This window comes from Aphelocoma coerulescens, chromosome 6 (genome assembly GCF_041296385.1).
Source record: "Aphelocoma coerulescens isolate FSJ_1873_10779 chromosome 6, UR_Acoe_1.0, whole genome shotgun sequence".
In the NCBI taxonomy this organism is placed as follows: domain Eukaryota; kingdom Metazoa; phylum Chordata; class Aves; order Passeriformes; family Corvidae; genus Aphelocoma; species Aphelocoma coerulescens.
In genome coordinates, this window is record NC_091020.1 from 2,025,769 (window position 1) to 2,051,878 (window position 26,110).

The window sequence follows — 26,110 nt, forward strand, 5'->3', positions numbered from 1 at the left end:
AGCTAGGCTGGGACAACTGGGGGTGCTCCCCTGGAGAAGAGAAGGCTCCAGGGAGAGCTCAGAGCCCCTTGCAGGGCCTAAAGGGGCTCCAGGAGAGCTGGAGAGGGACTGGGGACAAGGCATGGAGGGACAGGACCCAGGGAATGGCTTCCCAGTGCCAGAGGGCAGGGCTGGATGGGAGATTGGGAAGGAATTGTTCCCTGGGAGGGTGGGCAGGCCCTGGCACAGGGTGGCCAGAGCAGCTGGGGCTGCCCCTGGATCCCTGGCAGTATCCAAGGCCAGGCTGGACACTGGAGCAGCCTGGGACAGTGGAAGGTGTCCCATGGCAGGGGTGGCACTGGATGGTGTTTTAAAGGTCCCTTCCAAGCCAAACCATTCCATGATTCTGTGAAGAAGCCCCACAATGACAAAACAGCATCCACTCTTCACACCCAGCAGCTCCGAAGCCAAGAGCAGCTCCATGTTTGTGCCCAGGCATTCAAAGGATGCAGAAAATCCAGCCCAGCTGAGCCAGGGGCAAACCTGAGGCCCAGACTCTGGTACCAGCCCCCTGACTGAGCTGATCCCAAGATCCCAGGAGAAATAAACATGGCTGGGATTTTGTTCTATGCACCTTCTCCATAGACACCTTCTATCTTTCGTGTGCTGCGGGGAAAGGGAATGCTTTCCTCCTAGTACTCTCCATGTGAGAAACTTTCCCCACTACTGCCATCCAGCTGGGAATTTAGGAGGGCTTGAATGGAAGAAGGACGAGCTGCTGTTTTCACCTTTTCTTTGTGCTGATTCCAAGAATTCAGTTTTGAGGGGATTGTGCTCCCTGAATAGGAGGTGGCGAACAATTTGCTTGCTGCAGGTTCAGCTGAGTATTTTTGGGAAAGATTGGATTGTGGTGCCAGCCCCAAAACGAGCAGGGTGATGTACAAGAGGACACCGAGCCTGCTGGAAGGGATTCCAGATTCCTAAAGGTAAATCAGCAATGGCAGATGGGGAAAAGTAGGGAAAACACCCCACTACTAAAGTCAGCAGGGTAGTAGGAGAGACATGTTTGCCTCTGTTTTGTTATCCATACATTAAATACAACCCCCAGCACTGTGGTACACAGCACATGGCACATCCATCTGCTCCACCCACACCTCACACTCTGAAAATAGCCATCCCCAAAACCCAGAGCCACGTCCAGAGCGGGCCACCCACTCCCAGCACAACTCTGAGCAGCTCTGTCAGCCACAACAAACTCCACAGCTCCCCCCCGACTGCACACAAAAGCTGCTCCCCATCCCCTCCTGGGCAATCCCACACAAGCTGCCAGCTTGTATCCCCTTGGAAGTGTCCAAGGCCAGGCTGGACGGGGCTTGGAGCACCCTGGGATAGTGGAAGGTGTCCCTGCCCACGGCAGGGAGTGAAATGGGATGAGTTTTAAGATCCCTTCCAAATCTCTGATTTCCCCTGATTTTGTCTCTTCTTCTCCAGGGATGTCCGGACACAAGGGGAAGGTGCTTTCCACTGATCGAGCCCCATCCCAGGGGCTGCCCTGCCTTGTTCTGAACCTTGCCATAGCTAAAAAGGCCTGGAAAACAAGGAAAACTTCGTTGACATTACACTCGTGGAGTATTTAAGAGAAGAATCATTTTAGCATCAGTGTTTGCACACATTTTTCCTCACAATAACCCCACAGTATTATGAAAGATGGGAGGGGGGATAGTAATTAAAACTAATAATCACTGAAACCTGTAGTAGGTTTAACATTGAAAAAATCCTCCTGTTCCCTGTGGGCTGGAGAGACCTGGAGCCCATTGCTGCCTGAGAAGCAGAGGCAGCCGGATGCTCCTGGTCCCAAGGGATCAGCCAGTGGAGATGGTGCTGCTACACCCTGGCTGAAAGCAATAAAAATTGCAGTAACTTTTACTGACTGGTACCATATTTGAGCTTATTTTAGGGAGATTGTTCTATGATTCCCTTAGTGGAAGTTTATTGGAAGCGATGGGCTTGAGATGCAGGGAAGCACAACTCCTCCAATACAATCAATCAAATGTTTAAATGAATCCAGTGTCTCTCAGAAAGAAACCTTGAATTATGATGGGCAAAACAATCTTTAAAAACTCTGCTTCTATGGACAGCAGGAAAGGCAGCTTGGGGTGATTTCATGCCATCAAGGAGCTTCTAAAAGTGGCTTTAGAGAACAGAAGGCAGTTGTTGCTTTGATTCTGAAACACAAATTGGTCTGTTTTGGTACCAAGTGGCTTTTTGTTCCCCAGTTAGAACCAGGAAATAGTCTAGAATGAGAAATTTTATATAATTTCCCAGGGCAAATCCAGCCCCTGTGCTGTCTGTTGCATTTTAATCCAGGAAAGGACCACGTGTCACCGAGCCCATAAATTAGTATTTATGGCAAATACTCCATTGCATCCCCTTGTTTATCAAACTCTGCCCAAAGAGAAGCTTTGCTGTCGACAGCAAAGTTCAGTCACCTCATTTCTCACAGCTGCTCTGGCCATATTTCAAACATCCACAACATTTTCAGTGACATCTATAAAAAGGGATGAAATGGGAGCTCTTATGAACTAATTATCTGACATCTGCTGTTAATATTAACTAATTCTTCAAGGGTTGCACAGAGAAAGTCATCATCTCCTTATAACCGTGTTTAAGTGATGGGATCTCAGCTCATTCCGCTCTGCAATTAAATCAACGTGAAAAATATCAACAAAATTATTTCCACAAGTATTTCAGAACAACTGAAGCACTCCATTTCCCCTGTGATCACTCTCCTTCCATACCAGACACAACAAATGCTACTTTGTTATTTATTGTTTCTTTATCTGCTCGGCCAAACAGGTCTAGAGAATTTTTAAACATGGATTTAACACTGAAAGGTTTTCCTATAAATAAATACCCAGTCTTAAAGCTGCCCATGATGCCAGAACCTCCAGGTGCTCACCTGGAGAAGGCTCCAGGGAGAGCTCAGAGCCCCTTCCAGGGCCTAAAGGGGCTCCAGGAGAGCTGGAGAGGGACTGGGAACAAGGCATGGAGGGACAGGACTCAGGGAATGGCTTCCCAGTGCCAGAGGGCAGGGATGGATGGGATATTGGGAAGGAATTGTTCCCTGGGAGGGTGGGCAGGCCCTGGCACAGGGTGCCCAGAGCAGCTGGGGCTGCCCCACCTCTTCGTCCAGCACCTCCTTCAAGGCTTTAGAAAAGGGTATAGGAAGCAGAGCCTGAGGAACTTGTGAATCCCGGAATCCCAGACTGGTTTGGGCTGGAAGGGACCTCAAAGCCCATCCAGTGCCACCCCTGCCATGGGCAGGGACACCTTCCACTGTCCCAGGCTGCTCCAAGCCCCAGTGTCCAACCTGGCCTTGGACACTGCCAGGGATCCAGGGGCAGCCCCAGCTTTTCTGGGCACCCACAGCTTCCCTGGGCACCCTTATTCCAACATGCCTGGGGATATTTCAGGTACACAATGATCCCAGGTGGTGAATAAAATTTTCATTCTGTTTTCCTCATCTCTCTTGGATTGGTCTGTCCCTCAGTTAAAAATTCAGTCAGGACCACCCATCCCTGTGCCTGTATCTCCAGAGCTACGGAGATACCATCCTGAAGGTGCTCCTGAACAAGAAGAGGGGAAAAAAACCCCTGCTACACCTCATCCATTGTCCTCAACATAATTTTCTCATTATCATCCCCTTGGAAGAATAATCCAAACCCATTCTGTCACATTACTTGCAAAACCTGTAAAGTTCACAGAAAAACACAGGCAGTGGAAGGGTAAGTTTAAATTACTTTCTCCCAGGATATATCCATTTATATATCCATTTCTCTCCCACCAGGCACACCAGACTGGCTGGGCCATCCCAGGTTTCTGATCTCCAAGTAATATCAGAGAGATTTTAATCAGTGGAGTGTCTAAAGTCAACTTCTTTCCAAAGCATGTTTTAAGGACAGTGGAACAAACTTTACCCTGGCTCCTGTAATCATTAGAGGAGAACATCTGAAGGCAACATCCTCCTGCAAGGCTTTTAACGAGTCTCCGCAGTTTTAATTGGCAACTTGCTGCTGCCTTATTTTTCCTTGCAAATTATCCATGTTCCCGAGCTCCTCACAAAGTTCTGCCGTTCCTGGGGCTGCAGCAAGCAGTGCACAGGACTCCATTAAAACAAAAACAGCAGTGGAAAATCCAAACTCATCCAGGCTTGGCAAGGAACGGCCGAGCTCCCGCCTTAATCCCGCTGCGCCACGCCGGGTTTTGTACAATTAGTGCAGCTGGCAAGCACAGCAGCTTGAGGAACTCTTGTGCTGCCTTTTGAGGGCCAGCAAAAGGATTTACATAATTTAGAGTTTAATAACTTCAGCCTCTGCTTGCTTTTTTTTTTTTTTTTTTTTTTTTTTTGCTAATAGTTGTCCTGAAAACATGGGCTGGTGTGGAGTGCAACTCCCCGGAAATCATCAGCCTCGCATGGAGATGTTTCTAGGGGATGGTTTTATTTGACTTTTGCCCCCAAGAGAATCCACTTCAGATGTTAAGACGACTTCTAAAATAAGCAGTACATCCTCAGAGGATGGAGAATCTGCCCCCTCCACAAAATCTGCCCTAAATCACCTGCAAAAATCTGCTCCACACATTATTCTTTAAGAGGAATGAGTGCTTCTGCACAATATTAACGGCAGATTAATTTCACTTCCTCCCACGTCTTTTCTGTTATCAAAATGAAGACTCACAATGTTTTAAACACAACCTCAATTCAGCTGGGGGGATTTTTGTCTTTTTTGTCATTTTTTGCTGACCTCTCGTAGCTCTATTTACCACCCATGTCTGTAAAAGCAGAGGATCAGAGACATCATTCTTGGTGTAGCCGTAACAAGTGGTGTTTTCCTCATTCTGGACTTAATTATTTGTTGGAATCAAGAAGGAAAGTCTGTGGTTCTGCTTTGAATTGCAAGCAGCATCCTGGTCTGCATGCAGACACTCTAGAACTCTGGATAATCAACACAGGGAGAGGGAGAAATTAACAGCTGATTTGGATTTCACTGAGTGTGCCATGGAAGGTGATCTGTGAGCCTCAAGGAGCCAGAAAGCCTTGACAATTGCATACTTGGAGCAGACTGACCAGTTTCTACCAGAAGAAGAAGAAAAAGCAAACCAAAAAAACCCCAACCCACCCCCCCCCACACACCATTATTCTTTCTGTATTATCTGGAAACATAAAGCAAATGCTGCGGAATAATCAAACCAAATTCAGATGTCAAAGATTGCACATTTATCTTAAAAGAAGGCCATGTGTCAGGAGATGTGTCCCTGCCTTTCCCAGTGCTCCTCAACACCCAAGGGTTTGGGTTCTTCCCAGGCCCTGCTTGAACTCAAATCCCACCCTGCTTTTATTTAGGACTGCAATAATGGGGAGAAAATATGATAGCGCTTCCGGGGTAGGCTTTGCAAAGCCCTGGACTGCCTTATTAAAGAGGTCGTTATGAGGCAGGAGTCAGATCAGAATCATTAAATTTTAATGTCTCCTAAATTCTATTGCAAAGACAAAGCCCTTCCTCCTGTGATTTATATTTGAAGTTTGCTCCTGCAGAGTGAGCACGAGCTGAAAAGCCCGTGTAGACTAATAGTGAGTAATGACACTAAAATCTTTATTATTTACAAACCAAAGCCAGGGTACACATAAAACCGAGCTGCAGCAGGAGGTGTCAACTCAGCTGACACCTCATTATGGCCCAGCTGCAATGCTGAGCTCAACACCCCCATAAATCCATCCTTCACTCAGCCTCTGCCACAACTTCATCCCTCAGAAAGCAGCACTTAAATTCCTCGTAATCAAGTACAGGCAGGCACATCAAAACATACTCCTGACGCTCTGGAGGTGATGGAAAGCTCTCTCCTGAACGATGGGAAGCCCTGAGTTAAAGTGTGTCTCCAAATGGGAGCTGGATGATGCCCCCTGACACTTCCTCACCACCAGTGTTGATGGAGTGTCTCATCTCACTACAGTCACCAATTTCATTTCTCCTGGAATAAACCTTGGAACGATCAAAGTTATCCCCAGGCTTAATGGAGCTCAGGACCACCCTGGGAGGTTGGAAGTGACCAATCTTTTAAATCTTCCCGGGTTTGAAGAGCCAGATTCAGAAAGCAAGAGCCAGGAGGAGGGAAGGAAGAGGGAACAGACGTGACGGGGCCACGGGGCTATTCCCGCCAAAAAAAAAGGGCGGGGAAAAAGGAGCGAAGGTTTCCAATCTCAGCGGCCACTAAAAAGCCTCCCCTCACACCCCAAACTGGGAAACAGCCTAAGGGATCACGGAATACAATCAGAGAACTGAAACACAGACTCGTTTAGGTCGGGAAAGATGATTATTTATCAAGCCGAAAGTGGCTGTTTGGCAAGTACTGTGACTTAAAGATTACCTGGGCTGTGGGAGTGTAAAATGGCAGCAGCAGTTATCCCCAGGCGTAATGGAATACTTGCCACCATTCACCTAGAAAGGGGATTTGCCACATTTATTGCTCATTTCCCAAAGGAACAAACGGGTGTTTGAAGCTGTGTAGGATCAGCTAAGTCAATACCATGCCCTGAGGTGATGTGAACACCTCCAGGCCCTCAGCTCAGTGAGGGCGAGCTGCAGCAGCTCCCCAAGCTCATTACAACCACAATTGCTACTGATCTGTGCACTAACAAGAGATAAAATTCCTCCAAGTCCCTCGCTGGCCCTGGGAAGGAGATTAAATCCCAGCAGAACTCTAATTACACAATCCTGGTGGGAAAGGACCAGAGTAACAAGAACACACACTCCTCTTCCTCGAGGCAAGGTCTCTCTGAGGATGGCTGGAGCAGTGACCTTACTGCTGCCCCCAGTTTAACCAGGACAAAGGGATTTGGGACAGCTGAGTGCTACATGCCAGTCTGGAGGTTTGCTCAGGAGGGGAGCCTGAGGGCGTGGAAAAGGCGGTAAGAGGAAATCTGACAGCAAAACCTGCTGTGTGCAATTCCCTGTGGGAGTCCCTTGCACAACCAGGTGAGAACGGCCACAGGAACAGAGTGGTTATGGGGGACTCCACTCGTGGGAGTGGAGGATCAGGTGCCTTTTAGCTCTGCATTCCTAAGGGGAACTAAACAACAACCATCCTCTCACTGCCTCTTCTAGGATTTGACCATTTTGTCTGCTCTTTCTAACCTTTCCCAGCTGTATTTATCACACAAAGCTGCTGCTCATCTGAATTTATCACCACCACCTGAGGCACCCAGCACTTGTGAAAAGGCAAGGTTTGCACAGGTGAGAACAGAGACCATGGGTCAGGTCCTTCAGCACTATGGAAAACAGCAGGTCCTGCAGAAAATAATCCACTTATCTGTTCCTGCTTTCTCATTCCTGCCCGTTTGGTCTTTTCCTTGCTCTCTTTTTGAAGCACAGTTAGGTGTTTGGAAAAGGCTTTCTTCTGAGCAGGGACTCACACAGCTCCTTATTCTGGTACAAGAATACCACTAGTTTGTATTATTCAAGTTTGTACCATTTGTTTGGGTTATTCTGTGCCATCTGTACCCTTCTGACTCCTTCCTCTTAGAACCACACAATTATTGACTATCTCTCTCTGCTTCAGTCACCTATCTGATAACCTATATCCCACATCTCAGCTCTGCATCTGAATTTAAACAAAAACCTATTTAAGTTGTACATAGCAATTTGATTTATTTCCTCTGCTTAATTGTGCAAGACAAGCCTTTGCCCAGAACATTCATAAAAGATTACAGGAGAAGTGCTGAGAAGTTTAGAGCAGGGGGTCAAGTGCCATCCAGATTCTTTTTCCTGATTTATTTTAGTCAGCTTAGTGGGAAAACAATGACTTGTCCTGAACAAAAACTAAGTTTGGCTTACTGAGTTTCCCTTGAAGACTTACACAGGTCAGAAAGGTTCTTCTAAGCAACAACAAAAAAAATTATCATGAGATTCAGCAGGAATTGTAAGGAAACTGTGGTATAAGCTTCAGGCTCCTCTGCATGGGGTAGGATCAACTGGAGTGACTGAATGAAGCATTTCCTCTGCATCTTCTTCACACACACAGTGGCTAAATTCCATACCGAAATCCATACCCTAGAGTTTAATTCACTGAGAAATGAAACATCTAAAAGAGGCTGCAACTTCCAGGTGAAGAGATAAGAAAACATCCAAAATGCTCTTACTTTTGACAGTAGCTGTCCGGGTGCAGTTGTAGAGGATGGCTAACTCCCCGAAAACTTTGCCAGGTCCCATGGTGCAGAGCTTCACTCCCTCTTTTGTCACTTCAACCTTCCCATCTGTGAGGAAAAGAAGAGAAAAAGACCATTTTAAAAGGGCAATTAAATAATTTCAGGCATTTTAAAAAGAAGAATAATGTTTTTCAGATTTGAGTTTTAAAATGTATTTGATTACAGGCCAGGTTGGACACTGGGGCTTGGAGCAGCCTGGGATGGTGGAAGGTATCCCTGCCCATGGCAGGGATGAAATGGGATGAGCATTAAGGTCCTTTCCAACCCAAACCATCCTGGGATTCTGTGCTGTGAACAAAAAACACCAGAGCCCTACAACTTCAAAAGGAATTAAATGTATTATGAAGGAGAGCACATAAATGCAGAAAAAGGTCAAAACCAGCTGTTGCAAACAGAAATTTTCAACACTTGAGGGTTTTTTAGTGGAGCATCTGTACGGTCTGGACATACTTACAGTACACTAAATTCAGTATGAACTTTGTTTCACGTATTACACTTTCAGGTGAAATTTCCCCCAATTTTTTGTGTTAAAAAGGAAAAGATTTAGGTCTTTGTCACCACACATGAAAACGGCAGCGTAATTTTGCTCATTTTCCCTGAGAAACTAATCCCTGAGAACACTCATCCATGAATAACAGAACTACTATCAAAAAGAAAATTACTCTGACCCGTGGCTATTATTTAATTCCCATCTCTGCACCCCTTACCTTTCAGAATATCTCATTTTATGAGGGAAAATCTGCTTTATCAGCTTACCTGTACCATGCCTGGAAGGGATGTGGGAGGAGGGGTTAAAATCCAAGGTCAGATGGAAAGAAGGGAGCTCTGGACCACCCTGGGAGGTTGGAAGTGACCAATCTTTTAAATCTTCCCGGGTTTGAAGAGCCAGATTCAGAAAGCAAGAGCCAGGAGGAGGGAAGGAAGAGGGAACAGACGTGACGGGGCCACGGGGCTATTCCCGCCAAAAAAAAACGGCGGGGGAAAAGGAGCGAAGGTTTCCAATCTCAGCGGCCACTAAAAAGCCTCCCCTCACACCCCAAACTGGGAAACAGCCTAAGGGATCACGGAATACAATCAGAGAACTGAAACACAGACTCGTTTAGGTCAGGAAAGATGATTATTTATCAAGCCGAAAGTGGCTGTTTGGTAATTACTGTGACCTAAAAATTACCTGGGCTGTGGGAGAGTAAAATGGCAGCAGTGTTTTCTGTAATACAGAAGCAGAGTTGGGGGGCATTCAGATGTCTTCATGACAAGTTAATTTTTATGATTGTTCTTATAAATGTTTGATTCATTTCTTTATATTAAGTATCAATCTAATTAGAAGCACAAAAATAGATGTTTATCTCAAGAATGAGTGACATCAACCTTTAGTGGGGCCTCACACACTTCAGAGATTCCTAAATTATTTAGAAGGATGTCGTTTTTTGTTTAACAGAACTGAGTTTCAGCAGCTTTTTCTGCAAAAAGCTCTGTCGGGAAAAGCTCTACAACAAAAACCTGCAAAGGGAATGACTTTACCTCACTTTTGGTTCATGGGCTCCAAAGAAAGATGAACAATTCTGAGCAGTATGCACAGATGGGATTGCATTATTCCCAAGTGTTGGGGGGCATGTGAAACATATTGGTGAGGAAGTGAAAAGATTTGTTTTGAAAGTATCGAGAAGATTTCCCAGCATGATACTGCAGGTATTGGCAAGAATGGACAAAATGATGTTCTAAAAAAACAAAACCAAATTAATTTCTCTTTCAGAAGAGGGGATCAACTTGCAAAATGTCCAAGTTATTTAGGTGTGAATGCAGCTGTCCCACCTACTGTCTCCAGGGGAAAGGTTTCCCATGCAGAACACGAGCAGTGCCTGAGCACGGCTGTACTGGGGTTTTAACAGGGCCCTGGGGCTGTCCCTGTGGGGTTCCTACAAGGATGAGCTGCTCCAGCTCTGCAGCCTCTGGACTCAGCTGGATCCAGTTCCTAAGAGATCTTTAGGAAGAGACTGACTGGCTCAAGAGAGGGTCAGAGCCACGTGATCCCCTTTGCCTGGTGCCCACTAGCCCAGGTACAGTGCAGAGGGTGTTCCAGGGCTCCGAGCCCACACTTGCTGCTCCCCCTCCCCTTTTCCAAAGTGCTTTTCCAGAGCTGAGCACCTCTCCGGTCTCCTCAGACACTGCATTTTTCCACCAAGCCACAAACCAGCCCACCAGAGACTTCATTAGCCAAACTTCAGCTGCTGCAGGAGAAAACAGATCCATTTTTCCCGAGTGCACAAGAGAAGGATTGAACGGGACAGGAGCCTGGGTAAGGCTGGAATCGAAAGCAGGAGGTATCCCATCTTTGACACTGGAGCAGGAGCAGAGGCACGGAGAGGCTGCCCCTCTTCCACTATGGTTTAGAAATTAATGTGCTCTTAAATTACAATTTGTTGTCCTGGAGAAAGCCTCCCTTTCTCCTGCTGTGTAACTAAGCAATCTGGAACATTAAACACCTCCCCATAAGATGCCCAGACCGTGAGCAAAATTCACCTCTCATGGCATTAAAAGGTCAAAGGGCTGCTGTAGGATTTTTCCCATTTTCTTTTCCTATCTGGCAGCTTATAGAGTGCAGTTTTCCACGGAGAAAAATTATTCTGCTGTATCAACCAGATAAAGAAACCAAATGAAATGCAGCACAATATTGATCAATTAATGGAGATACATCTGCAACTTGCCTTGGCATCTCCATAAGACAAACACTAAATAATGCAAGAGATGCTTCTCTCCTGGCAGGAGAATCAGCAAATGCTGCTTTTCAGTCTAAATATTGAGCATTATTGAATTCAATACTATATTTAATTTACAGCTTGAGCTGATTTTGGGGAGCTTTAGCTGGCGTATGAAAAATGCACTTTCCTGTCTGCTGCAAGAAACTATTCCATAACGACGGGCAACACATATGATTTTTCAAATAGAGCATAAAATAAAAATCTCAGTGTCTTCAGTTCTCCAGTTCCAGGGGCTCCAGCCATTCCCTTCCCATGATGAACATGAGAAGGTGACCAGAGTCAAGGATCAATAAAAGAGATCGATGCCTCCACAAGCCACCAGCCTCCTCCCAACAGAAATACCTCCAAAAATCCCTTTAACCACGCAGAACTCAAAATATTTTGGGTTCTGCAGACACTCACAAGTCTCAGTTCTTTGTTTCTTTATCCTTGGACACTTCCAAGGATGGAGCAGCCACAGCTGCTCTGGGCAACCTGTGCCAGAGCCTCACCTCACCCTGTTGCTTTGCAAGATTTCAGGGAGATGCACCAAAACTTTATGAAATTAAGCTTTTCTTATCAAAAACTAGTCCTAGGAGTTGGACTTCAACGATCCCGGGGGTATTCCGTGAAATCCAAGAGGGAAGAGCTTCCCTTGCTGCCCTGGTCCCCAGCACACATCCCCAAGCCTTGGGCCTCTCAGCCAGAGCCTCACTTTCCCAAACTAAACTCTGCGTGCTAATTACATTGTAGTTGCAAATTTAATTGTGGAGCAATTAAAGTTTTAATTGCTAAGTGGCTGCTTGACTTCAGAGCCGGTCCGATGAAGATGTGCTAGCAAGGGTGTTTGTTTGGAAACGCAAACTCATAATGGTCCGCATTATTCATGGAATTATTCACGGGGTTGTGCCCCAGCTGCCGGGAATCTTCTCCGCAGTGGCTGCGGAGTGCTACACTTCAGAATGAGGAATAGTCACACTATTATTAAAGCCAAAGCCAGGATTTAGGGTGGGGGTTTTCTCACAGCCCTTCTTAAAACAGGCTGACACTGAATTGCTCCTGGTGCATCTCCGCCCTGGTTTCAGGAATCATGGAAATAGTGCCTGGAAACTCATCTATACATGGAAAATCGCGGAATAGTTTGGAAGGGACCTTAAAACTCATCTCATTCCACCCCCTGCCATGGGCAGGAACACCTTCCACTATCCCAGGTTGCTCCAAAACCTGGCCTTGGACATTTCCAAGGATGGGGAACCTGCGCCAGGGCCTGTGCTCTAGCCAATTCCTGAATAACCTCCCCAGGATGCCCAGTGAAACACGAATCATTTTAACCACAGAAGAGTAAAAATACAGATGACTGAAGCACGTCTGAACAAAGCAAGATCAATTTTGTCCCCTACAATACCACCAGCAAAGCACAGAGGTTTTGTTTTGATGGGGACACTGGGGGCTTTGTCACTGAGTCCACCCAATTAAACTTTAAATAACATCTCTGGCTGAACTGCATCCACATCCCTCAAATGAATGGAAGGACAAAGTAAATTGCACTCATGTGACTCCCTCAATCAGGAGGATCATTTTTTCCTCCCAATAATTAAATGGTCGTTTTCCCTTTCCAGGCACAGAACAAAACAGATTAAGCTGACCTGAGGAACTCATCAGCCTGGGTGCAATTTATGTAATAGACTAAATTTTTGCAATGCATTATCAGATCTCTGTTTTTCCTCCCAGAACAGGGGAAAGGGCACTTGTTGCTTCAAGCCAAAATCTTCCATGGCTCCCAAATCCAAACAAATCCTAATTTTAAAGATACAAGAATATCCAAGAGGGTATCTGAGAACCCCAAGTGGATTTCTATACAATAACAAGGGTTTCTTTTGTTGTCCAGTAAAGCCTTGAACATGGGGAATGAGCCAGGGACATTCCTGCCTTGTATTTCTCCGTACCCAGGAGACACCTGGAAGACCTAATTCCTTACTTTCAGCTGTATATCCCAGCAGTGCCTTTGAAACACGGATAAGAGCAATGGATTTGAGCATCATTCACATTAAGGGGCCCTCTTCAAGTCCTGGACCCTTAGGGAGAAAAAAAGGCTGGTTCTCTCATGAAGGCACTAATTATTCATCACATTTCCATGCCAGGCTGAAAAAAGCAGGGTTCAGCACGAGCTCATGTATTCCTAGGATACAAATTTCATCACACAGCTCCAAAAATGCCAGGAGTGGTGGGAGGAGGATTCCCTCAACTCGGTGCAGGATTCATGAATGACTATTCGATATTTGGTTTCATCTGTGCCTATTTCACACTTGGACTGCAGCTTGATTTGTTGGATGCTATTCAAGCTCTGCTCTGAAAACTGAGGAATGATTGTTTGCAGAAAGTTTTCTTCAGGAAATATCAGTCTGGATCTGCAGGTTTTCCTGAGCAATGCTGAATATATTTCAAAAATGGCACCTGAGATGCATCACAAGTTACCCTGCAACACAGTGCCAAGTCCCTGAGCATGTGGGAACTGTAAGCCCTGACAGGTTTATCCCTTACCCAAATTCAGGAATGTTCTGACAGAATAACTACAATATCAGTGAGGAAAAAAATAAATAATGCATATTTTGCCAAATTTCAAGTTGTTTTCCCACAGCAAATTGTTGCAAAAGTGCTTTGAATATGGAGAAAATACCATTTTTCCTCAGATGTGTCCCTGGGAAAAGCCAAATTGATTCTGACCTCATTTTCCAGACTGACTTTGTTTTAAGCTGGCACCTGCAGCAGGAGTTTAAAGCTATGTCTTTCAGAGTTGAGCAAATGAAGAGGAACTGAACACAGAGCACCTGGTCAGCCTGCAGACTGATGACCCTGCGGAGCCTCATCCATATCCCACTCCCAAAAACCCTCCAGTGAGCTTTTTTCCTTGTTGGATAAAACCCAAGAGAAGGGTAAATGAAGCAAGACCTGAATTCTGACTCTCAAACCTCCAGCTGTATCTGGTGACATTACAAGTCCCTCCTCACGCTTCAGCAAACCCGTTCTGAGTTGAGCAAACTGATTTCAGCTCCTCTAAAACCCTCTGGGGGAGGCAGTCCCAGTGTGACGGAACTGGGGCAGTCACCGGCACAGCCTCCCCAAAACAGGACCCTGGAAATCCTCTTGCTGGGGGGGGATTTCCAGCACCAAGGTTTATTTAGGAGAGTCTGACACCACCACAAACCCTGTGCTCAGTGCTCTGCCCAAAAAGCAGAAAGTATTCACCAAGCTGGCCCCACCTCTCTTGCAGGGACCTGCTACCAAGAAAATGACCTCCTAAAACCGCTTTTTAACACAGGCTTTTAAGGAATGGCTTTGAAGTTGGGCTTGAAGCCATGAATCAACGAGTACAAAGTCTGCAGCCTGAAGTGGTGACTTCAGTCACACCTCTTGGATTTAAATCACGGCACACTCCAGAGGAGGGATTACTGGAGATAAGAGCAGAGCTCCATCCCAGTTTCTACCCTGGCTGCAGGAGCGTTTGGAAAAGCAGGGAATGGAAAGAAAGGAGGTGAGTGCCGAAATCTGTAACAGCAGCCCGGGGGCCGAGAGGGACTGGGACAATTGAGAGCAGCTGAAAAAAAAGGATAAAGAAACTTCGCCTGGGCTTTAAAGGTAGGGACTAAAACCCAGATGAGAGGAAGGCACAGAGCACTGAGAGCCAGAGAGTGGCAGCCTCGGGAGATCCCAGAGCCACTGAGGCTGGAAAAACCCTCCAGGATCATCCAGTCCACCTTGTCACCAAATTGCCAACATTGCCCTTGAAAGGAGAAGTGGAGAGTCCCTAATGAATTATCCCAGAGGAAATGATCTGCCTGCGCAGGGATGGTCATTCCCAGCTATCTCCTCTGCGACCCACACAACAAAACTCTGCAGCCAAAGCAAAATAAATGGGGTTTTTCCAGGTGCCTCCTCTCTGGGAGAATAGAAAACTAGTTTGGATTCTTTTTTTCTATTAATATGATTATTATTATTATTATCATAATTATTATTAGGATTAGGATTTTGTTACAGGTGGATGTCCCAAGGGGACATGCACATCCTCAAAAAAACATAAAAACCTTGAAAAATATATACACAGACACATATTTCTCCTGGCTTTCCAAGATCTTTACAACCGTAATATATATCCCTGCTCAGGGGGATGGAGAGGTGACCACCAGAACCCCAGCACAGCCTTGATTCCCATGTGACTCACGGGTATTTTGTCTGATGTGAGCTCTGCTTCGGCCTAAAGCCACATGCAGGATTGTGTCACCCCAGAATGAGCACTGATCCCACACTCTCCCCCTCAGCTGGACAGCTCCCAAAAAGCGAACAGCTCTGCCTGATTCATCAGGAGGCTGAAAAAAGGAGGGAGAGAAGTGTCTGGGATCCTCGGGGAAAGCAACAGAAGGCGTGGTTTGCTCCCTTGGATTTTTGAGGAGCTCAAGGAGTTAAGGTGAAACTCAGGAAAATCTGCAGAGAGGGAGATGTTGGCAGTTTATCCTCACACACGCTCCCTTACCCCAGTCCTTCTGAAGGCCAGATGTGAACAAAGAGTGATCAAAGGGAAGGGATGAGTTTCATATTTACCCTGGATAAAATATTGAAGAGCCCAAACAACCTTCAGGGCACGCCTGTCTAATGTGCCTAGATATGACTCTTCCCTCGATAAATAACAAGTTTCAATCTCAAAAGCAAACAAACCCAAATGCAAACTGCTTCTCCCCCGAGCGTTCTGTGGAAGGACACAGCCTGCCCTGCCGAGCTGCAGTGTTTGTCCCAAATTTTGGCTCAGCACCTCTTAACCTGGAATTACGGCTGCAGTTCCAGGAGTGCAAACTGACCCTTTTTTGGTACTCAAAGCCTTTTGTGAGCAAAACCCTGTTTTATTCATTTTTCAGCCCTTCTAAGACAGTTAAAATAATCTCCCTGAAAACACTGAGATGTTCCCAGTGGAATACACTGAGAAAAGACATATTTTGCTCACCTGCCCCAAACAGCTGTTAGGTCCTGCCATCCAAATTTATTTCCTAGTTGCAAACCTCCTCCCTTGCTTTTCGGAGCGCTCACTTTCATTCCCTGGCTTTTCAAAATAGTCCGGAGGCATTTCAGCACAGGAGAAAACAGCCTTAAGCTGCCCCGGGGAAGGTTTAAATTGGATTTTGGGAAGTATTTCTTCACAGGAAGGGTGGTCAGGCATTGGAAGGGGCTGCTGGAGGAGGTGGCATCACCATCCCTGGAAGTGTTGAAAAGCCATGTGGATGTGGCACTTGGGGACATGGATTTAGAGGTGCCTTGGCAGAGCTGGGTTAATGGTTGACTCGATCTTGGAGGGCTTTTCCAACCTTAATGATTCTATGTAAAAATGTTACGCAAAAATACCCCCACCAAAACCAAAAGTTGAAGCTATAAACAAATAAAACAGGGGAACGGAGGAGTCAGTTTTAATTTATCCTTCAATTAAACAGAAAATCACTTTTGATAGGTGATTGATAAATGATACTGGGACATGTGGTCACTGCAGTCTCATATCAAAGGTAACAGACCAAACCCAAAGGCTGAGATCCCTTAAAACAGCACAAACTCGTTCCCTTCTTTCCCTTTTTACCCAGGATAATCATGTGCTTGAAAGGCAGCAATAAAAGAACAGATATATTTAAAAACCCTGAGACAGCCACTTGATAGAGAAGCCGTAATTCACAGAAATAAAAGACTAATACTGATTAAAATTTACACACCCATAATATTTGACACTCTGTTCCACAGGTGCATGCCCACACATCAATCTGCCCGGAACAGATCCCTCAGCTCGGTGCCAAACACCAACAGCTCCCCATGGAAACCCCACAAAAAAACTGCTCAGGGCAAATCCTGAATCGCTCTTCCAGCCTCCCACTCTGGCCACGTCCTCAGAGGAGGAGAGGTGCTGCAAGAACCAGGGAAGTCTTTCCCTCCTTCAAGCCACACCACAATAATTGCGTGTGAGGGGTAATTTAGCCCAGTTTTAGCTGGACTCATCCAAATGCTCCAGTGCCATACTGCTTTTAAAGGCCACTGCACCCTTGGTGATGTTGCACGTGCTCACAGCTCCTGACTGTGTTAAATAGCATGAGGAGATGGGCAAATCCACCTGAGGGACACCTGGGGATAAGGATTTATTTGGTCCTTCCAGCTCACGGTGTTTGACCAAAGAGCCAAACCCTTCTCTCACACTGCTCCAAGTGCCAGGTGGCTGCAAGTCCACATTCACCATTCCAGGTCTCCCGCTCACACAACACACCTCCTCTCTCCTCCCTATTTTCCATGCTTTCCTGGTAATCAAACACCTGGGATGAGGCTGAAGGGGCTGGCAGGGAAGGCTGGGCAGGCAGAGCTCTCACTGGACTGACTCAGATGCAGCAGGAGAAGATCTCCAGTAAATCAATGTTTTCACATGACACCTGCAACGAGCTCGGCTCTGAGTTACACACACCCGGCAGCACTTTGGTGCTTTCATTCCTTGTCCGGGCACAAGGGGTTTTGAGTAGCTGGTCAATAAAACTGCGCAGGTTCCTGACAGCAAAGTGCTCCTGATAGAACAGGCACTTCAGAATTTCACTCTGCTTTTCCTCCCCTGAAGGCAGTAAGGGAACGATTTCTTCGGGAAACAAACCCTTTCCCATTTAACAAAAATTCTCCTCCAAGAGGAGCTCTGCTTGGATTTCCAGCCACCTTCACAGCACAGTGAACAACTCTATTTAAGCTTCTACACTGGGAAAGAAAGGTGCAGGCAGGGCCCTCGGGAGCTGCTCCCCTTCCCATTTTATCCTGCAGCTTCCCAGGGAGATGGATGCCTGTCATTCCCTTGTTTCACCACAATATTTCCTCCACTTTGCGCCTAACTCTGATTTAAGACCTCCAAAACATCCTGTGGGGAAAGGAAGGACAGTTCAGAGCTTTTTTCTTCTAGGAAGAGATGGGAAAATAACATCAGGGGCTCAACCCAAATTTTATTTAAAAATGCCAAGTGTATCATAAAGCATCCAGACCAATCAAGAAGGGAAGCAGGAACATGAGAAGTGTCAGCAGCAAACCAAGTGGGGATTCCTTGGAGACCTCCACACACCTGAGGGTTCAGTCTCCACCATAACATGGAAATAACAACACTACATAATAATGATCTCACTGCTTTAAAGATTCTGCTCCTTTATTGCCCCAATTCCTTCTCTGTTCATCCCACAGATGACTCTCCGTAGTTCCTCCCAGAGCTTTTCAAGGGCTATTTCCTTCCACAGAACTCCAAAAATCCAGAGGTCAGTAGGAAAGAGGGAGAGGATGGGAAACAGACAGGCTGGATTAAACAGAACTGTTCTGCCTTGCCTGTGCTAAAACACAGCTGAGTTTCCCCGAAAGCCACGTAGACAGCAGAGAAAGGGGATGGTGGAAGTGGTTGGGACAACATTAGGGAATCAGCAATTCGGAAAAAAATGCCGGTTCATAGAACTGTAGGAGGTCATTTGATTCAAAGGATAAAAAGCAGGAAGAAAGGGACAGAAACCAAATACGTAAAATAAAGTTTTGATTCTGAGAGAATTTTTCATCCAGGGGCTCTTTGTTCAGATACTCAAAAGCCATCAGCTGAGCGTCAGGGTGGCAGCTCTGAGGCAACAAACCGGGGCTTAAACCACACTGAATCAGCATGCCGGGTTGGTTTGGGTGGGAAGGAACCTTAAAGACCATCTCATTCCTGCCACGTGCAGGGCTGTACCAGGACAGCTGTGAGCACACAAAAATCCTCCCTCAAATCTTGATTTCACCAGACCTGCTTTTCACTTTTGCTGTTCTCTGGGAAACCCAACGCTGCTGACCCCACAGCAGAGTGAAAACCACACCCCAGGAAAGCCTGCGCTGTGCTGTCACGGGTGGATCAGCTCAGGAAGAGGCTGAGGGTTTCTGAAGCACAAAGACACTTTGGAAAAGAAACCCTGGAGCAGGGGGAAGCGACATTTTTGGGAAGAGATATCCCCAGGGATGGAAATCAGCGTAGCAGGGGCTCTTTGATTTGTTCAAACACAAGACAAAGGGCTGTGAGGAAGTTTGGACCCATTTTATACAACCTTGGGGAGCATCCACCTGGAAAATCCAGGTAGGAGCAATTATTTATTCTTACGAGGCTTGCTGGGTGATCACTGCCTGAGACAGAGACTGCTTGGAAGTACGAGCTCTCATTCCAAACCCAAGCTGACAAATGGGAAAACGACGAGATTGGAAACACCTTGTGATACAAAGGGACGTGATTTCTCTGTCAAATGTGTTTGAAGTCTCTTCTGAAAACACAACAAATTGAGTTTTAATTACTTTTGCATACATCAAGTCTGCACTGAACTTTCAAGTAGCCAGGCTTCATTTCACTCGCTGCCGCTGCAATTTGCACCACTCCAGGTTAATGCAATGTCTATTCCCTAAAAATGTAAAATGCATTCTTTGATGAGCTGCTGCTTTATGTTTGCAAATCAGCACGTTGGCTGGGCTCAGAAAATGTGATTTATTACTGTCTGGGACATGAGAGAGCAGCAGGAATCAGCTTCTGATGATGGAGGGAATACAGAGTGACAAGTCCCATTTGCTTCTGAACTCTGTCACTGGTCTTGACTGTTGGAAAAGGGGGGAAAAAATCTGATACAGCTCTCTCTGGGCATGCAGAAAACAAAGCACCCAGATCTCATCATCAGCCTGCAAACAATTTCTCAGCTCACAGGAGTGGCTCTGTGTGACAAGGAGCCATGAAGAAATTTTCCTCAGCAGGCCAGGGAGTTTTAGTAATCCTGGAACTCAGAAGTGCAAGGGCCAAAGACTAAAGCCAAACTTATCAAGTACTAGTGCCCTGGCCGACAAAATCAGGGTAGGAGTTTGGAGTTTGGAGGGGAAAAGGGTTAGGCCTGTTTGGAATTGTTTTCGCACGGCAAACACCTGTTTTCATGCCCACAGCCCGGGGCTGGAACACTTCCTGCCTCCTCCATCCCCACACTGGATGCTTCCTTACACCTCCTGAGAAGCTGAATCCCAAAACCACACAATCCAACACAGCCCTGTGGTGTAAGGGACCTCAAAGCCCATCCAGTGGGGCCATGCCTTGGGCAAGGACACCTTCCACTGTCCCAGGCTGCTCCAAGCCCCAGTGTCCAGCCTGGCCTTGGGCACTGCCAGGGATCCAGGGGCAGCCCCAGCTGCTCTGGGCACCCTGTGCCAGGGCCTGCCCACCCTGCCAGGGAACAATTCCTTCCCAATATCCCATCCATCCCTGCCCTCTGGCACTGGGAAGCCATTCCCTGTGTCCTGTCCCTCCATGCCTTGTCCCCAGTCCCTCTCCAGCTCTCCTGGAGCCCCTTTAGGCCCTGCAAGGGGCTCTGAGCTCTCCCTGGAGCCTTCCCTTCTCCAGGTGAACCCCCCCAGCTCTCCCAGCCTTTCCCCATAGCAGAGCTGCTCCATCCCCCTGCCCAGCAGGGATTTGTCCCCAGCATGGATGCAAACACTCACACACAAACTTTTTTTATTCCTTTCCTTGCTAAAGTTTTCACCAATCCCCACCACCCGTTTCTTAGAAGGCACGAGAGGAGGAAGGACAGGACGAGCAGGGCTCTGAGAGTGCTTTGGGTGTGAGAACCAGGAGAGCTGCAAGAGCTGATCCCTGGCTAATCCCAACCAAACCCACCAGGGCCACAGGGCCTGGGTGAATGCACACAATGGTACAAATCGAAGTTCACAGGAGACTGAGGGCTGGGGTTGCAGAAGGGAACATCACTGGAGGACAAACACCCACAAAAGAGATGGAAAAGTTACGGATGAGAGCTTCTGAAAAGGAACACAGAACCACCCACAAAGCTCATCTGCTTTGTTTTCTTTTCTCTGTGAGTGTCAAGGGAGATGAGAGGAGGAGGACAAAAAGCCAAAGAGAGTCCCAACACTGAACTTTCACATGGATTTCTCCTCTGAAGGAGGTGATTTACTCCTTTCATTGTATTTTCAAGAAGCAGTTCCCACCTCTTTCCCAGGAGGACTTATTCACTTCTCTCCCATTGTGGAGTTTACATAAACCTTTTTTTTACTCCTCCAAGTGGCTGCCTTTCATCTACAACCCGGAATTGTCCTGACACTTCTGCAGGTTTTTAATATCAAGCACATAATACTCTATTGAACACTAAAGGACAGTGGAACTGTGCCTTGCACAACGCTGCAGAGCCATAAATTCTGATGATGATCACGGGTGCTTTGTATTGGTCATCAAAGAGGTGCAAAGTCTCTCAAAGAGAAACCCTGTGAGGATACTCCAACCTCAGCCACAGGAGAAAGCTGTCCTCCCCAAAAATCAATTTATCATGCTCTGGATGAGCAAGCCCCTTTCCAAGTGATGGTCTCATGATTGAATATCACCTCCCCAACATGATTTACCCCTTGGAAATGGAAAATGAAAAATAGCACTGTTGTAGTTGATGAGTTGTTGATCCATCCTTGAGCTTTGGCCTAAAATTGATTGTAAAAAAAAAACCCAACTGCAGTTGAGAACTTTTGCTGGGTAAAAAAACAGGTTATAATCAAGAGTAACCCACCAGAAATCCTCCTGCCCCAGGGAGGAGAGCCCAGAGCCTCTGTGGCCAATCTGCTCAGGGCTGGGCACTGCCCAGGGCAGCAGTTCTGCCTCCTGGGCAGGGCAATTGCTGGGCTCAGGCCCTGCCCGGTGCTCTGGTGCCATTGCTGGGCCCCGGAGCAGAGCCTGGGCCCTGCTCGGAGCCCTCCCTGCAGCCAGGGACACCCAGGCCTGAGGGCCCCTCTCAGCTGGGGCTCCTCTCGAGGCTGAGCAGCCCCGGCTCCCTCAGCCTGTGCTGGGCACGGAGATGCTCCAGGCCCTTCCTCAGCTGCGCAGCCTCCGCCGGCCCCGCTCCAGGAGCTCCCTGGGCCTGCTGTGCTGAGGAGCCAGGGCTGGACACAGCACTGCAGAGGTGCCTCCAGGGCTGCCCAGAGGGGCAGGATCCCTCCCTGCCCTGCTGGGAATGCTCTTCTGTCCTGATGCCCCCCACACCACCACACAGACGGAGTCTGAATGGGGAGAGGTGCATCACACATTTCGCATTTCCCACAGGGAAACGAGGACAGCAACTCTGTGCCCGGAACAGGATTCGGGTCTGGATGGCTCCTGCCCCCACGTTCTGGCTGTCAATAAGGCCGGGCTCAGCGCCAGAGGAGCTGCAGGGAGGGAGCTCGTTGTGCTGCCAGCTGAAAAGGCGAGGTCTGCGCCGAGCCAGCCACGTCCTGCTGAGCCATTAACGAGGAGACAGAGCTGGCTGACAGAACAAACCCGCTCCCAGCTGCTCCTCCAGCCTCCCTCAGCCTCCTCCTGCCCTCCCCAGTGCCAGGAGCAGCACAGCCAGCTCAGGGAAATGCGTGGCACGAGCACCTCAGGGACTGAGGAGGGATATGCACCTGTTAAATGAGGTTTTTAATCCACCTGCCTGACTGCCACTTGTCAGAGGATCTGACTGTGCCAGGAGCTACCTGAGGGCCCACCTGAGGCTGGAACAGCTCTCCCAAGGATGCTGGCTGCCCACCTGCTGCTGAGGAAGGGGGACACCGCCAGGGCTGAAGGCTGGTTCATTATTCCTCGGCAAATAATCCATCCCAGGGATCAGGATTTAGGAAAGGATCACCTGGAGAATGCTCTCACAAGGCACAGATCCCATAAACCTGTGGTGTCCAACAGGGAGGACACGTTCATTGTGCTGCTCAGCAGACACTTTGCCAACAGCAGAAAGCACCAGGATTCTCCTCTCTCATCCCTCATGGAAAGCCTGGTAACAGCAAACGATGGCTGTGACAGCAGATATCAAACGTACCAAAGGTCTGGGATTAAGCACCAAAGATTTAGGCCCAGCCTATCCAGAAGACAAGATGCTTTCTTGCATTAATTATAACCTTTCATTGGGAGGAGGGGAAAAACCCCATCCATGAGGCACTTCCAGGCATCTCTGGGAACTCAAAAGCACAGCCTCACATATTTGAGGGCTTCACATTTAAAGAAAGGGAAGATAGTCCTCCTTCCTGCCAGCAGTTGGTTTGCCAGCCTGCCTGCTGCATTTAGATTTATATTTGGAGAGTGAACATTACTTTGGATACCTTGAGATGGCAAGGTTCAAACAGGAAATAAAAACAGCAGGAGAAAAATAGAGTATAGACACGGTATGGATGGTCCAGCTAGACCATGCTCCAGGAGGAGGGGGTCATGCAAACCACCAACACACCCAGAAATGCCAGTCTGAGCAAGCTGGGGTGTGAAATACCACAGAATCCCAGGATCCCTGAGGCTGGAAAAGCCCTCCCAGCCCATGGAGTCCAAGCTGTGCCCGATGCCCACCTTGTCCCCAGCCCAGAGCACTGAGTGCCACCTCCAGCCCTTCCTTGGACACCTCCAGGCATGGGCACTCCAAAGCTCCCTGGGCAGCCCCTGCCAAGGCCTCAGCACCCTTTCCATGCAGAAATTCCTGCTGCTGTCCAAGCTGAGCCTCCCCTGGCCCAGCCTGAGGCCGTTTCCCCTTGTCCTGTCCCTGTTCCCTGGGAGCAGAGCCCGACCCCCCCGGCTGCCCCCTCCTGTCAGGGACTTGTGCAGAGCCACAAGGTCCCCCCTGAGCCTCCTTTGCTCCAGGCTCAGCCCCTTTCCCAGCTCAGCACTCACAATGTCACTTCTCACTGTCACCACCCAGGAACAAATCCCTGCCAGCACCAATTTCACCCTCAAACACACCCTCAGTGTGAACCCCCCTGCTGCTCACAAACCAGGGCTGAACTGTGACCCCTCTCCGCCTGCTCCCACAGAGGAGTTTGTTTTGGAAACCGTAAGATGGGAGAAAGGGATTCATGAAATCTCGAGGGCTCCAGAAGGCAGAGATGAGTGACTGCCAGAGTTGCTGTGTCCAGGGAATGCAGTGATTTATTCCTGCTGGGGAATGTCACCAGGCAGGATGCGCCGGGTCCCTGGCCCATGGAACCTGCAGCTGTCCCAGAAACGCTGGAGCTCAGCCAGCAGGGAGCCAGCATTGCCAGCAATCCATCCATCCATCCATCCATCCATCCATCCATCCATCCATCCATCCATCCATCCATCCATCCAACAGCACATAGAGGCCACCCGGGCTGCATCCCAGGGTGGGGCCCACTGACCCCCAGACGCTGCTGGAAAGGTTGAGTAACACAAAGGAGGAGGCAAACAGCTGCTCACAGGTCCGGTTAACACCAGGGAGAGGAGAAACAGAGCCCTGCAGTTCACAGGAGGAAAAGAAGCAGAAATAGTCCTTTGGATCTTCATGGAATCCTGGAATGGTTTGGGTTGGAAGGGACCTTAAAAATCATCTTGTTCCCACCCCTGCCAGGGGCAGGGACACCTCCCACTGTCCCAGGCTGCTCCAAGCCCTGACGTCCAGCCTGGCCTTGGACACTGCCAGGGATCCAGGGGCAGCCCCAGCTGCTCTGGGCACCCTGTGCCAGGGCCTGCCCACCCTCCCAGGGAACAATTCCTTCCCAATATCCCATCCAGCCCTGCCCTCTGGCACTGGGAAGCCATTCCCTGTGTCCTGTCCCTCCATGCCTTGTCCCCAGTCCCTCTCCAGCTCCCCTGGAGCCCCTTTAGGCCCTGCAAGGGGCTCTGACCTCTCCCTGGAGCTTTCTCCTCTCCAGGTGAACACTCCTAGCTCTCCCAGCCCATCTCCATTATTTGCTTCACTTTGGATCACAAAGAAAAGCATTTTTCTGTCTCTCTCCTCCTCTTCCCTCTCTCCAGAGGCACAATTTGGGAGGCAGAAGTGACGGGAGAAACTCCAAGGCTCCTTTCCCCCTCAGGACACCTGAGGCTCTGCCGTTTGCTCCACTTTGCATTTGAAGTGTTGCATGTGCCCAAAGCACCGGAGAAGTGGAGCTGGGAAAGAGCAGGGATGGGCAGTGGAGCACAGCAGCCTTGGGAAATCGGGAAATTAAAATCTGACTCTCAGCCCTGGGCATAGTCTAAACACCCCTGGTCTGCAGACGAGGAACTGGGCACAACAGCTTCACCCTGAATTCCCCTCTTTACCTGAAAATCCTTTCCCCATCCCACATCCCCAGCTCCAGGTTCTCCTTTAAAGGCTTAAAAAGCAGGAGAGGCAAAAATGAGATGCATTCATTACACGCTAACCTAAATTAAAAGTCATTACTTACATTTTCCTTAGTTGGATAATTGTGTTTCTGGGCAATTTGGAAAATAGGAATGTTGTGAAATTAAGGCATAATGGGCTTAACTGGATGCATCTGTTCCATCCCTATTTCCCAGCAAGGAGGAGAGGCCTCCCCTCGGATTCCAGTGGTTCCGTTGTTCCCACAGCAGCAATCCCCTTTGTGCAATTAAATCCATTAAAAGCCACACACGGATATCTCCAATTCCCTTAAATTCAGAGCTGAGGGAGCAAAAGGCCGTGCAAGGAGTTGTCTGGGAGGTTTCATAACAAAAGTATATTCACACTAAAATTTGAAAGCTGGAAGATTTCGTTCCAAGTGCCCGTATTTGCTCTTTTCCAGGGCCTTTTGGTAGGAAGGGAAGTCATGGAAGACTTACTGCTCTGACTCCACGGACTCTTATCTCCCCCACACACACTTACAGGAGCAGCAACTTGGAAATAATTGAAACTCCACTGCAGAACAAGAGCTACGAGCTCCTGATCGACATCAGGAACATGAACCCCATTGAGGGGGAAAACAGCAAATATTTTCCCAGCAGCAGGCACGGATTGTTTTACCTCTCTCCATTGTGGAGCTGCTCAGCCGAGATTTTTCACCATCAGTGCATTCCAAGGAGCCCGATTTCATCCCAGAACCCCCTGATTTATCTTTCATTTGTGTTGAACACGTAACTCCAAGGGCACGGATGGGTTTTGGAACCAAAATCGCTGTTAACACTTCTAATTTGTGCCTTAAAATAGCAAACGAGGGCTGATGATTTCCGTACGTTTAGGAACCAATTAAGAGCAATTTATTACAGGTAATTTCTGAGGATTGCCACAAAGCTGCTGGGGTGGGGGAGCACATTAACTCACTATTTACACACTGTTTACTCACAGTTTGTCCCTGCATT

At 48.0% G+C, this 26,110-nt stretch overlaps 1 protein-coding gene across 4 annotated transcripts in view; it reads right to left on the reverse strand.

Annotated features, from left to right (window-relative positions):
* The window catches only part of PRKG1 (protein kinase cGMP-dependent 1), a 376,397-nt gene that overhangs the window by 205,314 nt on the left and 144,973 nt on the right, over positions 1-26,110 (reverse strand). For all 4 annotated transcript variants that reach the window (XM_069018843.1, XM_069018838.1, XM_069018837.1 and 1 more), the window contains exon 3: positions 8,174-8,287. In XM_069018843.1, the coding sequence (XP_068874944.1) occupies positions 8,174-8,287 (114 nt within the window). The remainder of the gene's footprint in view (positions 1-8,173; positions 8,288-26,110) is intronic.